The following is a 16,343-nucleotide window of genomic DNA, read 5'->3' on the forward strand; positions in this document are numbered from 1 at the left end:
ATCATAATAAGTACAAAATGCCATTTCTGGAGAAATTGGGTGTGAATACTGAAATGCTAAAATGAAATAATATTGAAATGTGGACTGATATTGAATGATATGTAAGGATATTGAAAAATGTGTAATTATATGGACTGATATGATGTTGGTGAAAAATGTGGAATGGTACTGAATGATACCGAAAGTTATTGAATGATTTTGAATGATGTTTACTATTTAGTAATGTTATTTTTTTCAATTGAGGTGTACAGTTTATAGGTTTCAGAGGGCACATTGATAGTGTAAATATTTTTTGAAATGTTTAATCTTGCTTTCACTTTTTTTTTTGATGACAAAACCTGGGATTTGAATAGGGGTACATAGAGTACTGATTCAACCGGTTACTAAGATAAAAATAACATTTGAAAAATTTCCAGACAAAACGTGCACCGTGAACAAGCTGATGTGAACTATTGCTGCTAGATTGGTAACATGGAATGTCTGTACAGTAAATATTCTTTATCCACTTGAGGTTTTATTTTTGGGGGATTATTCGTTCACTTAAAATGCAAAAAGAGGAGATAGTGGTGCTGTGTGTGGATGGAGTACACATTTAAAGCAAGATTTAAAAAAAAAAAAAGTTGGAAGATGCAATTGAGCCTTAATATTGTTCCCAAATTTAGAACTCAATAAATTTTCCATTAGCTGGTCAACGTTATGTTTACAATGACTGCTAGCTATAGCACTGACAATGTTTCTATTGTATTTAACTATATAATGTGGACAATTATTTTTGCCGTGTATTTTGTTGGATATTCATATGTGCGCAGTACAGTGTGTACCTCATCTCATAGGCGGTACAGAAAATGGATGGATTTCACCCCAAGCACACAGAAATCTTCAAGGGTCGTGGTACGTATATATTTTATTTGACGATGGTGCACAACATAGAGTAACATGAACACATGCTTCAAATGCCATGCTGGATCAGTTTGTCAAAAGATGAGAATTCGGAGAAGCGTAAATAGAAATCTTATTCATAATAGAGACTGTTTCTTCTATGACATACAAATGAAGGATGTTTTTAAGGCGTCGGTCTAAGGTTTGGTCTTGATCCACATCTCCAAAATTCTACATGGAGGAACACAGCTGCAATTTCATTGCGCTGAATACACCGGTCACAAATAACGTAATACAAACAGGTGCTTGATATGAACGACAAAAAAAAAAAGAAAAAGAAAAAGAAGCAAAACCTAAGTCTAGCTACATATTGTTTGTGTTCCCATGTATGTTATAAAATACACAAAGCTGAACAAGAAGAACAAAAATTAAAACAGACAGGTATGCATGTACAACGTTCACATCGACAGGTTACAAAGAGCAATGAATAGCGCAGGAAGCGGAAATGAACGGGAGCTCATTACTAGCTCTATGTGATTGAAATCTGTCACAGCACACACATGACCTCTTCTTTGACAAAGGCACTGTGTCCAAAACGCGTTACATCAGCATATTCCACTTCGAAGCTAGCGGCCGGCTCGATAAATGATCTGCGATTAAAGTCGGGTTACAATAATGACACCTCATCCCAAAAATGGAGAACAGAAGGACCGCTCATTTCCAGCACCTCTTTCGTCACATGCAGTGAAACCTTGCTGAGTCGAGGCTCACTGTATTTTGATTTGAATACGCAACATCAGGGAGCACAAAGGTGTCTTCATTTCATCATTAAAAAAAAAAAAAAAAAACACAAAGGTGCCAATGTAACAATATTCACTTCATTTGATATATGATGCAACAGACTGAATTAGTGTGTGGCAGAGGTTTGTCAAAGGGAGGTTACACATGCAGCACTTGTTAGTTACTGTTAGTAAAACTATTTTTGTCATGGCAACAAACCAAGTACTTTTTTTTTTATCAGTTAAAAAACAGAACACAGTGTTACTGTGTAAACATTCCTGTGATACTAAAGTAAAAAAGATGCATTTGCTCACATTTATTTTGAACGAGAGAATTTGTTGGATAAGGTGAACAAAAAAATAATAATAAAATTGATATTTTGAGTAGCGGGAATGGCCCTGAGCATCCACCACATGCTACGCAACATACTCCACGAGTAATGGGTGAGCCTGGCGTGCATCCAGGGCTCATTTAAGGCTACCCTTCCTCAACGTGGCTTGGTGTTCAAGAACGTTTTTGTGTGTTAGTAAAAAAAAAAAAAAAGGGCAGATGTGACAGAAAGAAGATCAGGATGACACGGAGAGACCAAAGCATTGTCAGAATAGGTTTTGGGCACTTGAGTGATGATTGGACTGTCAATGAGCACATTGGGACAACGAGAGGACAGGCGAGATGATGGCAATCTAATGGCGGTTCGACTTCTACAATCCTTGTACAGTAATGTTCTGTACTGTATATGTCAGCCACAATTCAGTCACAGCGGGTGAAGAGCAAGTGAGCGTAACAGCGGACGATCAAGTTCTCTCAGAGATAAAGAAACACAGGGAATAAAAGGCTGCCAATTGTCACCAGCTCAGATTCAACATGAAATGAAATTTGGGACTCTGCAGCACAATCAGAATTTTCTCTCTTAAAAGTCACCTACATTTAGAATTTATTTACTTGGTCATTTGTTCCCTCGCAACACATGCATCTCTGCTTTTGTTTGGCTTGCTGATCTAAACCAGACTGCTGCATAAACTCCTGGCTAACCAGTAAGGGGCTAAAACAAAGAAAGGTTACACCACAGCCTTTCATTTTGTTTGGTGGAAAGTAAAATCATAACAAAAAAAGATATCTCAAATCTCATTCGGTGTTTCTGGCAGTTTTGCATAAGTGGGTCAGAAGATTGAGAAAGTGTTGTCATGCTTGAGGCAGATACTGTTTATGCCGGAGGGGGGGTTGCTATTCATCAGATGGCTGTCTGGCCACTCATCTTCTGCAGTAATGGGATCTGTGGACAGAGAACACCTGCACTTAGCCCACAGACAACACGTGAACATCGGACCTTTCTGTCACTGTGATATGACAAAGGATGTCAGTGTATAAGGTCCTGCAGTGTCCCCTGCTGGACAACGAGGCAACCAAAAGTTTCTGACCCATAAAGTAGCTAAAATGCCAATCTACTAGCTATTAAATTGCAAAAATTCACGTATACCTTAAAAAACAAACAAAAAAGGTATTTTGAGCATTTTATATATATATATATATATTTTTTTTAATTGACTGAATAATCCCCAATTTGTATTTTTATGCCAACAACCAGCAGGTTTAAAATAGTAATGACCCTACTTTAAGGAGTAGAAAGTACAACTATTGTTTTGTTATGTAGGGAGTAAAAGCATAAGGGCATAAGATAATTGAATTATTTTGTGGGGGGGGGGGCTCCACCACTTTGCAGTCAAACATATGCGACTACAGAGATATTAACACAAAAATTAAAGCTGATGAGTAACAACACCCTTACCTTGGTCACGTCCACCCCAGTGAGGGCGTTGATAGAAACTGGGAGCTCGGCTAACAGACGGTTCACCTCCCCTGTCACACGGCTGCCTTCGCCGCTCAAGATCACGATCTCATTGGTCCTGGACAAGGGCGCGGCCACCTTGCCGGCAATCTAATACAGCACAGGGGACAACTTTTAGCATTTACAGTGTACAATCCAACAATGGCGTGCATTTCATATTAGTGCCATTTTATTTCCTCATAATATACTGTACATTGAATGTATTTATTTATATCGGGTCCAGAAACACTCAGTGCAATTCACGTCAGCATGTAAAACCGAGAATGAATAAATTCAACGGACCTTGGGCAGTGCTTCCAGGACCAAAGCTATCTTAGCGGCTTCACCGTACTGCTGGTAGGCTTCAGCCTTCAGCCTCATTTTCTCGGCTTCCGCCTTGCCCACAGCTTCGATGGAGGCGGCCTCTGCTTCACCGATGAAGCGAATCTTATCGGCCTCGGCTTGGGCTGTCAGCACCTTCTTGATCCTGGTGGAGGGCAAGGAAAGCTTTCACCATGGTGCTTTTTGGTTGAGCGGAGGTGTAAGAGTTTCCCTACATGCTAAACGGGCTTTACAATATAACAGCGTCAATGTCACATTTTCATGATTTTAACGCAACGTTTTCATTGAACCGTACACCAACAGAGGTTCACTCAAAGTGATAGGCAAGAGACCGCTCCCACTCACTTCTGGCCCTCAGCCAGCTGCTGCATCTTGTAAGCTTCAGCCTCCGCGGGTCTCTTCACGGTGGCGATGAGCTCCTTGTCAGTGCGATCAATCTCCTTCTCCTCGATGGTGATCTGCTTCTTCCTCTGGACCACTTCCACTTCTATCTCCTCCAGACGGATCTTCTGCTGCTCTTTGGCTGCTTGCAGCTCATAAGCCAGCTGAGCTTCTGCTTTCTGAAGGACAGGATGGCTTAAGGATTTTGGGAGTCATAAGGTTGTTTGACAGCGTGCTCGTCAAAGAAAGTTGTATCGTTTGAGAAGCTCATGAAGCACTAGAACAGGGGTGTCAAACATACGGCCCGCGGGCCGGAACCGGCCCCAGAGGGGGTTCGATCAAGCCCGCGGGATAATTTAAAAATGGAAAAAAAGCATAAAAGACACAAAATGAATATTTTTATTAAGATGCAATTCATGTATTAACCGCTAGTCATTGTTTTCTCTTTCGTTTGTAAAGTGTAGGTGGGGGTTACATTTAGATTTCACATGCACATGTGTAAATGGTTTAAAAAAATCCTTTCTTTATAAATCTTGTTTAATCTTAAAATGCATGACTATATTTTTAAATACTAATTGTTCAAGTTTTGTGCCTTTGTACAATCAGTGGGATCAGTTGCACTGCATATATGTGAATGATAAAATTAAATTGCACATTTGTCGAAGGAAATCTAAGGTGTTTTATGAAATGTTAGGTAAATGAAATGTAGGTACATTTCAACATTTTCCTCATGTACTTGTGCGTCGCTATATCAAAACAAAGGAAAGACATATTTTGGTTATTTATAGCAGAGTATGGTATAATTTTAATGGTCTGGCCCACTTGACATCGACCGAGGCCGTATGCGGCCCACAATATGAAATGAGTTTGACACCCCTGCACTAGAAGAAGCTACAGAGCTGTTGTATCTCGAATGCTTTGTTTGAGGGTTCTGAAACTCAGGCTATGAAACTCCATACCTTTGGCATCGCTGCTAGCTTAGAGTAGGGTTCTTCACGAAACACGGCACTTATGAAAAATTAAATGTGTTTAAAGCAAGAGGGAAGGTTAAAACGAAATTTTAAAAAGTATTTTAAATGATTTGACCATAGGGGAGATTTTCACCAAAACATATCAGCTGCTGTAAACACGATTTCACTCTATTTTAGCTCATATCATGTGTTAATAATACCTTTGTGTTGACTTCCTGATTGAAGGCGGCTCGCTGCATTTCCAGCTCTCGTTTGGAATCTGCCATTTTTGTGTCTGCCTGGAACTTAACATCCATCATTTCCTTCTTGCACTCAGCTTCCTGTTTAAAACACCCACACCCACACGTAGACAAACACAATAAAAATAGAGATGCGAGTTTCTGAAAGTGTTGGGAACTTGTTCTGCTCTCAGAAATCGGCTCTAGCATGATGGTACATTTGTAATTGCGCATTCCTCCTACCCTGATGCCAGCGTCTCTCTCTGCCTCCGCCACTCCAATGTCAGCATCTCTCTGCACTGCAGCCGTCTGAGTTTTGCCCAGCGAGCTTAGGTACTCCACTTTGTCATACACGTCCTGACGACAAAATCAAGAGAAGCAGTTTGGTCATACATGCGTTGAAAGATATTTATCGTACATAGAGCAAATAATACACTTTAAACCTGAATTGGGTGTCAGCCACTCTTGTGTCTCAACCGGATTACTGAGGAAGCTAAACTGCTTCCTAGGTAAGTCTTTGTGGAATGTAATCATTACGTAAACAAAAATCAACCATTGGAAAAAAAAAATCATGAAGAAATCTTTCCGGTCTCATACCTTTATAGTGAAACTGAGGATCTCGATGCCCATGCGGCCAACATCAGGTGCGGCCACCTCTCGGACCAGGCAGGCAAACTTGTCTCTGTCCTGGTAAATCTGCTCCACAGTTAAGGTACCTGGTGACATGAGTACAAGTGTTGGTGTTTCCTGTTGCAAGTCGTGCTTTTTATAGTTATTATCATAATGCGATGACACAATTAATACAACGTTCAAAGAGCTATGGCGAGAGAAACTTGTAACCCTGTACTGTTGTGACCCCACTTGCTGGCGATCAGACTGATCAGAGACCTTGCATGTAACAACTCTGCTACCTCATATGAGACCAGGAACCATTATCAAAATATTTTGGCTCACCTCAGATGTTAATTAAAAAAAAAAAAAAATCCCTTACTCCCCCCTCGATACCTACCGAGGATGGCACGTAGGTGACCCTCAAGGGTCTGCAGGATGACACTCTTGATCTCCATGACAGACTTCCCCAGGAACTGCTCGCAGGCGTAACCCAGCAGTTCATTTTCTGTCATCACCTTTACCTGGCGTCAGTGCGGACAAACATTGTCAGCTGAGCCTACACAGAACAACTAATGAATACAAATGTGCACTGATTACTTTTATATGGCAAAAAAAAAAGTTTAGCAAAAATGTGAATTATTTGGTCCTTAAAGATAATTCTGGTCTTATTGCTTTATTACAAATGACTGGTTTCCAGAAACATGCCACAGAGAACAGCAGCTGCTGGCTTGAATAATTGAATACAAGACTAAGTCATTTCGGTCATGTCCGAGTGTACATAGATATTTCCAAAAACGCTTTTCAAAATATGTTTTGGCCTTTTTTTTCCCTCACTCATAAAAATGGCCGTTTTTGTCCCCCCAAAATGAGATTTTGGAAAAACCCAGGCAGAGGGAAGACTTTCTCAAAAAAAAGTATTTCAGGGTAGTTTATGTGCAGAGATTTGGGTTAGTGCTGTTTGAAAATACATGATCTTGAGCCATTTTATGCTATATTTAACAAGAGAACCTATCTAATGATTATGTTGCCTTGTGTGGTTTTAATTTAATTTCGTGCAATGACAGATATGAGTGTGACTTTTAAACACGCATAGCCAATTAGAAATGCATTCATCTATGGTGCTTGCATGTAGACACGGGCCGATTTTTCTTGACCAAAATATGCTTGACAGCTAACTTCGGTGTTTTCAAGTGGCATCAGATTTGTTTAAAGCCACGTTATGTGTGAATAGATAGTTTTGACCCCAGAGCTCGGAAAGTATGAATTTTTAAAAACAGCCACATACAAACGGACATGACCTTCTGTCACCCTGGCTCAATAGAGATGCTACATGAGTTGAATCATGTGTGTTACTGGTCTGACTGTATGATTTCTTGTACATATCGTTTCTGTCATGTCTCATGCTTATTACCCATGCACACAAAATAAGGGTAGGGAATGGGGACATCATTGACAGGAGGAGCTCATTTGTATGGCGAAGAAATGAAATAAATAAATGAAAGTTGGGGACGATGCTGTACTCCACTAAGGCTGTCAAAAGAGAGAGAAGTGAGCTGGGTCCTTAGGCAAGTGGTTACACCATTTGGTTGGGTAACATGCACTCATACCAGGATTGAAGGACACACAATTTAAGGGGCGGAAATTGTCATTCCACGTCAACATCGACAGAGGGTGCAAGATGGACAACCACACGGCAGGCCAGTTCAAAAGAGTCAGCAGGGGGAGCTGTGCTCAGGCTCAGCCAAAAATAAAGTAGAATGGAAAAAGTGAGTGTCGAGCCTAATTGCAGACCTCTGACCTCCCACCACCCCGTTTTTACACTTCCTTCTCAACAGCACAGAAAAAAAAATAGAAAGGGAGAGTCTACATTTTTCCTGGATTTTTTTTTAAATTCTTATTTCAATTGAGTGATGTCAGACAAAATATTAGTTTCGGTCAGCCAATGAATTGTACAACATTGTAGTTGTAACAAATCTTATCGACATTATCTGAAGTTGGAAGAGGAAGGTCAAAGCAACAGTAAAACAGTCTTGAGTTCTCTTTAGTATTTAGTGGATGGGCAATTCCCTCTAAACACGCTGATAGTTCAAGGGCATGCCACTCCCGTTGCCACGGGCCCCTACAGAGGCTTTGTATCCACTTGGACCAATAATACAGGGGCAGAGTGAAATTGTGGGCTAAAAGCAGTGTGAGAAAGTGAGCGGTCATTCCAGACAGTGGGCTCGTTGTCAGCATGAGCATGCATGGAGGAAAAGACACAGCGAGGAACAGTCGATGGTTTGAACACAGTACAGGTCTGATAAGCTGATAATGAGGCATCTCCTTTCAACCACGCAATGGGCATGCACATAGAATTAGTGAACAACAGCCAAATCAAGAACTGAAATACAGAAGTCCGTCGTAGGTACCGGTACTCAAATATTCTCAAAGGGGAAATAAGATAAGATAACCTTTATTTGCAGTCTACAGCAGCAAAATTAGGGGGGGGGGGGGGATCACTTTAAGAATATGTTTAGAAATGGTTCCATTTTGGGTGCAGATGGATTTTGCAGTTTATTAGAGCATAAAGGGGATTCTTAGAGACAAGTCCGATTAAAACAACCCACAAACTGCCTGTTTCTTTTTACGCGGTAGCCTGACTAGTTACGCAAATGTTGATGGTTACGTTGTATATTGCTTCAAGTTCCCTGAAAGTTATAGGATAGGAATAAGAGGATCACACATTCTGAAAACGAACCCCAAAAAATATCAAGGAGCAATGTACATGGAGTGAGATTAACATGCAGGTAAGGTGCTGACAGCTTTTTGTTGTCACACTCATTTAGACCGCATCCGTTGAAATGAGGGATTCACAAACTATTGTGCCCGCTAATGTGTTGCACAGCAGCAAAGAGGTTTGAAATAAAACATTTACTTTATATATGAAAAAATTAACCATGGCTGCTCTGCTGTCACTAATCTGAAGAAATGTGAGTGGGGGGGACTTCTTTTTAATCGATAACCTCGACTAGAGTGCTATTGTCAAGTCTGACTGTAGGCTTGGCCACATCCGTGTCATTCAATGTCCTCTGTACAACGATGAGGGCAAAACATGCAGACCTAAAATCTTGGGAGGCAGGCAAAAAAAAAATAAATAAAATTAAAATGTTTGTATGGTAACCTGAGCCCTCTGTATGAAACCACCTCTGACGTGATTATGGGGTGATGCCAGACCAAAGGAAGTTGCTGGGATGCAGGGGACGACAGGGTGAGGGTGTGGGGTAAGTCTGAACTGGCATTCCCAAAAAGAAGCAGTGTGGTGATTTACCTGAGCCACCCCTGTGACAGTAATAGCTACACCCTCCGCTGTCTCTACATCCTCACACTTGGGCTGCAGGGTCATAATCTCAAGCGTTATCCTGTGAAGAATGTGGAAAAAAATATAAAATAAAAACAGGCATGTTCGAAGGGGAAGCTAATGAAGCGAGGGGCCAGAACATAAGGAGAAAAAAAAAAATTAAAAATCAGGACAAAGTGAAACCATTCACCCAAGGACTCCAGAGCACTAACAATGGAGTATGCGATGCTCCCCGAAACCAACCACTACAATGGGTTTGCTGAACTCATTTTGAAATGCAGCTCTGCGGGAATACCTCAACTTGCATTGTATGACTCCGTTTCCAAAGCCACTCCTATCGAATTCGTTGCCATATATTTTTCAGAGTGCAGCTTCACGACAATGTTAGTGACTGCTGATTGCCCTCGTTTGACGACAGGAGAGAAGCCACATAGAGGAGAACATACACACGTACACACCCGCACACACACTCTCACACACAAGTAAACAGGTTTTAGCTAATTAGTTGAGCCAGTTTTGCAGCATCTTCTTTTGGTCTTGAGCACCAGCCGCTGCTGTTTTTGTTGTTGTTGTTTTTTTTTTTTGTGGGGGTGGTCTCTTGAAAATACTTTACCTGGGCCACCCCAGTCACATCCAGGGGAACACCCTCCGAGGTTTCGATATTCTCACAGCGACAGAGGATGGTCATAACCTCCAGAGACATTCTACGCAGACAGGAAGGCAGGCCGCAGTAGCAGAGGCAAAACAGTAAGTTGGACAACAGCTGTTAGGAAGGTCAGTCACCGTGGTTAAGAGAAAGAGGTCAAAGTCAGCCCCGCTGCTCCTGCTTCAGCCGCAAAGATTTGTTATTTTGTCAGTGCTGTTGTGACTAGTATTTACCAAAAAAAAAAAAAAGGCACCTTGCAGCTCGGATCAACATTCACTTGCCCGTTAGTAATCGTTTATATAAAGGGAGACAAAGATTAAGAAACGGAGATGAAAGTGCATACAGTGAGTTCCAAATTATTAAGCATACAGGGTGCTGTTTTTGCTCATATTCAAATTTGGACAATACAACTTGCGGCGAGTTAAATATTTTCATTATCAACCATGTTGTTCGCTCATATAAAAATGATTTTATTGACTAAAAGCACAATTCAGATTTTTTATTTTTTTTTTAAAGACGTGTTGTCAAATCATCAGGTTTTCGTCAGCCCGGTTCCTTATGTCCACCAATCAGCTCCCTCCCATTACTCGTGTCATGGGACCAAGTGTACCTCGTTGTCTTGTCAATTTGTTTGTATTTAGTTCCCCACTTTCTTTCAGATCAAGGTGGCTGGAAGTCATATTTCTAGTTTGGTCAAGTTTCCTGTTTCCTTGTGTTTCGTTGCTATTTGGATTTTAGGGACTCCTTTGGTTTTGGGTTTGTAAGAAAACCTTTACTTATATGACCTCATAATTAGTTTTAATAAAAATTCAGTTTGTAAATAAAAATCATCATTATTTGTTGTTGTTGTTTTTTTACATTGTCTAATTAAAAGAACCAGAACTGTCCTTTTAAAATGAAGAGGGACTTAAGCATCCACGTCTGTACAAATAAGCACACGGCAGAGGGATTTGACTCCAATAGAGTCAAGCTGAGGCGCACACATCACTCCCCCCTCCTCTTCTGGAGAGCTGGATCAATGAGTCATTGGCCCAAACATTAACGTGATTGTTGCATCAGAAGCGGGAAGAGAGTGTGTCCTCCCCCCACCAAGTACAAGGCTTTTTAGCTCAAGTGCTCGTGCTCTCCTTCTGCTGTCATCCTCCAAGAAGCAAAAAGAAATGTGACCATCACACAAATTATGTCCAGAATAAACCCATCCATGCATTGACTTGACTTTGTTTTTTGCAGTCTACCATCACGTTTCCAAGCAACACTGAAGCGCGGTTCTTAATTGGAAATGGGTAACCTGAAGCGGACACAGTCGAGCTGAGGCGCACACGGGGGAAAGCAGGTTCTCAGAGAGACAAGCAAATATTAGATCACCGATACATTCAAACCAGGTGCTCTGCAAGCAAATGAATATTAGCGCCAAGTTAGTGCACGTAAGTTAGTGAAACAGACAAAATGTTTTAAAGCAGATAGTTCATTAATGGCAATTAAATCGAAACTCTGAGAGGAGAATGAGTGCTTTGACAATCCTAAACTGCGAGGTCTGCAAAGAGTTAACTTTAATGGGTGAACTATCAGTCACTGTTTTATAATCTCCACTGTTGAGACAATAAATAAAATATCTTGTCTATCTTTGTCTAATGCTTGTAGGGTTGCCAAGTTATTGTTAGAATAATTAGAACATAACCCAATTCCCATCTGCAGTTTTCCAGGGCCATCCCTGAAGCTGGAGCCTCAATCCATCTGACGGTGGTGAACATGCTGTATCTTTATGGAAGACCTTTCAGCCACAATGGAATATTAATATAGCATCAGTTGGAAATATACAAGCAAATAGATAAAAAGGAGTAACGTATTATGTAAACGTTGGCCATCCGGTTGAATACAGATCGTAATCAATAAGAAAATAATGCACCATAGAGACATTGCCAAGAAAGCAATAAAAAGGTATCAACAAGTTTAAACAATGACTACACTGTCAATCTGATTTTGATGTACTTGCTGGTTGCTTTTGCCGAAAACCTGACAAACAATTGAATGTAACCATTCACAATGGCGACGTGATGGTGAAATTAAGGGCACATATCTAGTCAGATAGGTCCCCACAGAAGCAAAATATCACAGTTGTACAGCCAACTGCTGTTTTTTTTGGAAGTGTTTCAACTGGTATTGTTGGGATAACGTACAGACCACTCTTACCTCTGGATGTCCGAGATGAGCCACCAAGCCCAAGCCCAGCCTCCGACAACATACGTTTTCTGATCCGAGCCACAGCAGCCACCTTTGGAACAACACAAACGACATGAACCTCCCGTCACCATAATCGTACAGAAAAAAATGTAAAAATTGAATGTGAGCACATGTAGCCATGATACTAGCTTTTTGTACAGTGAAAGCAAGCAAATTTGACTCAGGTAACCACAAACGATAGTTGAGTAATCATACAAATGGCTTTCATCTAAACTTTGCAGCACATTTTAAGGATTTAAAAGCACCAGTGCTGTTGGAATTCTGTTACAGTGTTTAAACACACCCACACACAATCCTATACAGTAATTCCTGAGGGAATGACATCTAAAGTCAGAATGCAGGAGAAACATTACACGTGAAAGACATCCTATTTCAAGGAACACTGTTTTGGAAAAATGAAAGAAAGTATGCACTTCGCTATAGCAACACATTACAAAGCGTTTGAGTCTGGTTTAACTCCAGTGTGTGTGATTCGGCGGCATTCCCAGCTGTCACATGTCTACTGACAGACAGAAAAGGGGGAGGAGCTGACCGATATTTACAGACACACGCGCACGCACACGCCTATATTTACCCCAACAAAATCTATGAGTTGTACAACGTTCACTTCAACAAGGTTGGAAGGCAAACGTCTTTCACAATCACGTATTTCCTGAATGAAACTTAAACTGGTGTGATACTGTCAAATAAGATACAAATGCCAACTAACTTTTCGACTCTTGTGGGTAGTATCAGAACTTACTTAACGTAAAGCTCATCAAATATGGAGTTATAATCATTTGTGAAAATATGCCTTCAATGCCATACTAATATCTAAAAAAAAAACATCAGAACATTAACATATCACACATTTTTCTTTTAACTTTATTCACTTTTTTTTTTTTAAATAAAGATGATGTCATGTGAATAAGTGAAAGAAACAACATGTGACTCAGCACAGCAAAATGAGTCACAGTGACCCATATTTCAGAAATTAGATTTTGGCATAGACAAAAGGAATGATTTTAATCTTCCAATGATGTATCATCAAAAGCTCACAATAGCCATGTGTTGCCTTTGTGGGAAAGTTGCCCCTGCCAACATGGCCGTCACCTACTCGTGTTGCTAAAGCGCGCTGGCGTATAACTATGATTATTATACATTACGCTACATGAATGAAAGTCAATAGACTAATCAGAGGCCAGTATTTGGGTGTTATGAGTTCATGGGGATTTTTGAAGGAAAATCTTGCCGATTTGCGGCCTAATCTTAGCTCATAAAGGTATAGGGGGAAAAAAAGTATGAAATTAGCGAAATGGAATCAGCAGCTTTCCACTCATCCCCGGTATGTTGGGGATTCCCCACGTGCATATCTGCGAAAAAGAATGAGCGATTATTTTGTTGTAAAAACACTCCATTAATAAAATTACAAAAACTAAAATAATATAGTTTAAGAAATATTTATTTATTTACTTATGTAGAGTTTAAGAAATATTTAATTATTTACAGACGCAGCGTGCTGTTGCAGCACAGGTGGACATGGACCACGGAGCGCTTGTTGAAGGCTGCTTCAAAATAATCCCTGAGCATCTGAGACAAAATTGATCCCACAACACAGTATCAAATATTGCTAGGAAACTTAAAGATTTTATATGACGGGAGACAGTTTGGACTGTGGAACAAACTATTTAAAATGAAGCAGAATGTTTAACTCTTGACAGTTTCATGGCATTGACTTCTGTAAACCTATTTGTTGATCATTAGCTCATATGAAAAACAAGAAGCAGTCATTGTTGTTTTTCACTAGCTGTAACAAGTAGAGAAGTATTTTCTTGCACAAAGAAGTACTATAACTGTTTTTAGGCACATGATCTTATTCCTGTGGTATTTGTATAAACGGAGGTGGGTGGCATGTGCTTGAGTTAAAATAAATTGCCTGTCAATGGCAATTTGAATCTTTCGAGAGACACTGCACTTATGTCTTGCTAGCAGTGGCATAACTGACATTCCTGACTGCATTCTATAAAAAGTGGGGGGTGGGGACGTTTGATTCAATCCCAGAGTTTCTCTCTGCGCTGTTATCAAATGTATTTGAGAGAGGAAACTGGTAGGGCTGGGTCACTTGCAAAAGTGTGTAATAGCACGCAGCCAAATCACAAGTATGAAGATGTCTACAACAGGCTTTTCAAATAAAGTTGTGTACAAGATTTTTGCAACCGAGGCCAGTGTCATTCCTACGGTTGAGGTATCAATACGCATTGTTGCAACATTACACTATTCAGGATTCGAAAACGACTTTATAAAGATAAAAGGTAATTTCATGACACATTGGTTGTTAGAATTTACCCCAAAGGGGAGCAATGCAGAAACCGGATCTCGTCAGTACCAAGCTCAAGGCATTGAGTGGAAATCGACCTTGCACATGTTTAGTTGTAGGAGGACCGGTTGAAACACCACACAGACACGGGAAGAAAATGGGAACCCCACTCATAACAGCCTTATATCAGGTGTTGACAGCACCAATGCTAGAATTCAACCTGGGCATTCTTGCTGTTAGGCAGCAGTACTTACAACTCCTCCACCATGTGCATCATTTTGGTAGAGGCAAGTTACCTTTAGATAGTGCTGGGTGATATGAAAAATTATTTTCCATCATGATCAAATTTAAGAACACACATTTACTGGTATTGGCGGTTCCCAAAGTTAACACAACAATTGACAGCTAAGCTACTCATCTGAGTGAGGTGTGTTGTTGTAGGGAGATAGCTAAAATAGACAGGATATGGCTCTCGAGGAACGGAAGTTCCCTTCCCTGTCCTACAAGTACACACACAATAGCCAAGCTATGTTGTATATTTTTTTAATACTTGAAAAAAAAATAAGCCTGCTGATCTGTGGACAGTCATAAAGTTCAATATTTGGTTCCCATTTTTGTCCTAACACGTTACCGTTACTACAGACTGAGTGGTGGATTGTATACATTATCGCAATGTCACTTTTTAACATCGAATGTTTTGCTTATTTAGTGAGGATAAGGGGGTCAGAGGATGATGGATGGAATGACGGACTGTGCTGGGAAGTGAACCAAAATGAAAAGAGTTGGAAGGCTTAATTTGTTTTTGTGTCCAACTGCATAAAGATCAGTTGATGCCGCGTCTTCCATTCGGTGTCGTGCACAACCAGCTGCACCGATGCCAAGAGGACTTTATGGGCCTCTCCCCTCTAATCTAATTTATTCAACTGTATTCCTTCGGCGGGGCGCAACTGCCATGTACGACTACTAAAAAATTCGCAAAGCTCACAAAAAGCCCCCCGCCCCACCTTAGCCTTTGGCCTGTTTTTCATTTTTAATGCATAAAACAAGCATATTTTCGAAACAGACCAAAACCACAGGCGCACATGAGGGGCAGGAAATAGTCCAATCTGTGCTAGGAATCATCGTCATCCGAACACCAGTAGACTAAAACGCATGCGCTATGTTATAGTTGATAGGAATATTTAAAGAGGAAAATGTAAAGACCGTAAAAGCGGCGAGGAACGCAAACGCTTGAAGATGTTACGTAATCGGTAGCAGATGGAATTACGATTTTTAAAAATGTTTTTACGTCAGTTCGTCGAAGGTGTCTACATCGATGTTATGCACGTGTGTCGTCTTTATTAGTGAGATTGATTTTAACCGATGTAAAGATGTATTCATCGAGTGAAGGTAAAAGAAACCGCCCCCCAAGGCCCGCCTCTTAAATCCCTTCATCAAGCTCAAACTAGGCAAAGGCCGCGGAGCTTTAAAATAAAAAAACGCGAGCCGCTTGTCGTTACCTGAAACCACAAGTGCCTCGTTTGGTCCAACGGTGTGACAGTTTCCCATGTTAAGACAAATTAATAAAAATACTCGACAAAGAAGACGTTAAGTGTACGTTTCCCCCTATACCCCTACGAACCCTGGCACTTATTTCATCACAACATCGGCGAAACAACTCCCAGCCACGGCCACACCCACACCCGTATCGATTTTCCTTGATACTCAGCGCTTCCGCTGGGAACTTTCAAAATAGTCAGTGATCAACGTCAGTTCATGTGGATTGCTTTGTCGTCAGCGTTGATACTTTTATTTTATTCGCGACACAGATCGTTG

At 40.6% G+C, this 16,343-nt stretch overlaps 1 protein-coding gene across 2 annotated transcripts; it reads right to left on the reverse strand.

Moving 5' to 3' along the window:
- Positions 1-886: 886 nt before the first annotated feature.
- Positions 887-16,197, reverse strand: LOC147193605 (flotillin-2a). 2 transcript variants are annotated; one of them, XM_086130859.1, is made up of 11 exons: positions 16,028-16,197; positions 12,182-12,263; positions 9,959-10,049; positions 6,406-6,529; positions 5,994-6,112; positions 5,640-5,753; positions 5,379-5,498; positions 4,172-4,386; positions 3,788-3,971; positions 3,446-3,595; positions 887-2,932 (listed from the first exon to the last, which is right to left on the reverse strand). In XM_086130859.1, the coding sequence occupies exons 1-11, from the start codon at positions 16,074-16,076 to the stop codon at positions 2,891-2,893; spliced, it is 1,290 nt and encodes a 429-aa protein (XP_085986985.1). In that variant the 5' UTR covers positions 16,077-16,197; the 3' UTR covers positions 887-2,890. The 2 variants fall into 2 exon arrangements, with proteins under 2 accessions (XP_085986985.1, XP_085986984.1); XM_086130858.1 differs by lacking the exon at positions 9,959-10,049 and adding an exon at positions 9,316-9,406 and having other exon boundaries at positions 16,028-16,196.
- Between the last annotated feature and the right edge of the window lie 146 nt (positions 16,198-16,343).

The sequence above is a fragment of the Hippocampus guttulatus genome, chromosome 15, assembly GCF_054856545.1.
Source record: "Hippocampus guttulatus isolate MCC_2025c chromosome 15, RoL_Hgut_1.0, whole genome shotgun sequence".
NCBI lineage: Eukaryota > Metazoa > Chordata > Actinopteri > Syngnathiformes > Syngnathidae > Hippocampus > Hippocampus guttulatus.

Excerpts from the sequence above, each read along its gene's own strand:
- LOC147193605 (XM_086130859.1), bottom strand. The coding sequence starts at position 16,076 with ATGGGAAACTGTCACACCGTTGGACCAAACGAGGCACTTGTGGTTTCA. Across the intron at positions 3,972-4,171 it reads CAGCTGGCTGAGGGCCAGAA|GATCAAGAAGGTGCTGACAG; the intron begins GTGAGTGGGAGC and ends GCCCTCCACCAG. Across the intron at positions 2,933-3,445 it reads CTGGGGTGGACGTGACCAAG|ATCCCATTACTGCAGAAGAT; the intron begins GTAAGGGTGTTG and ends CTCTGTCCACAG.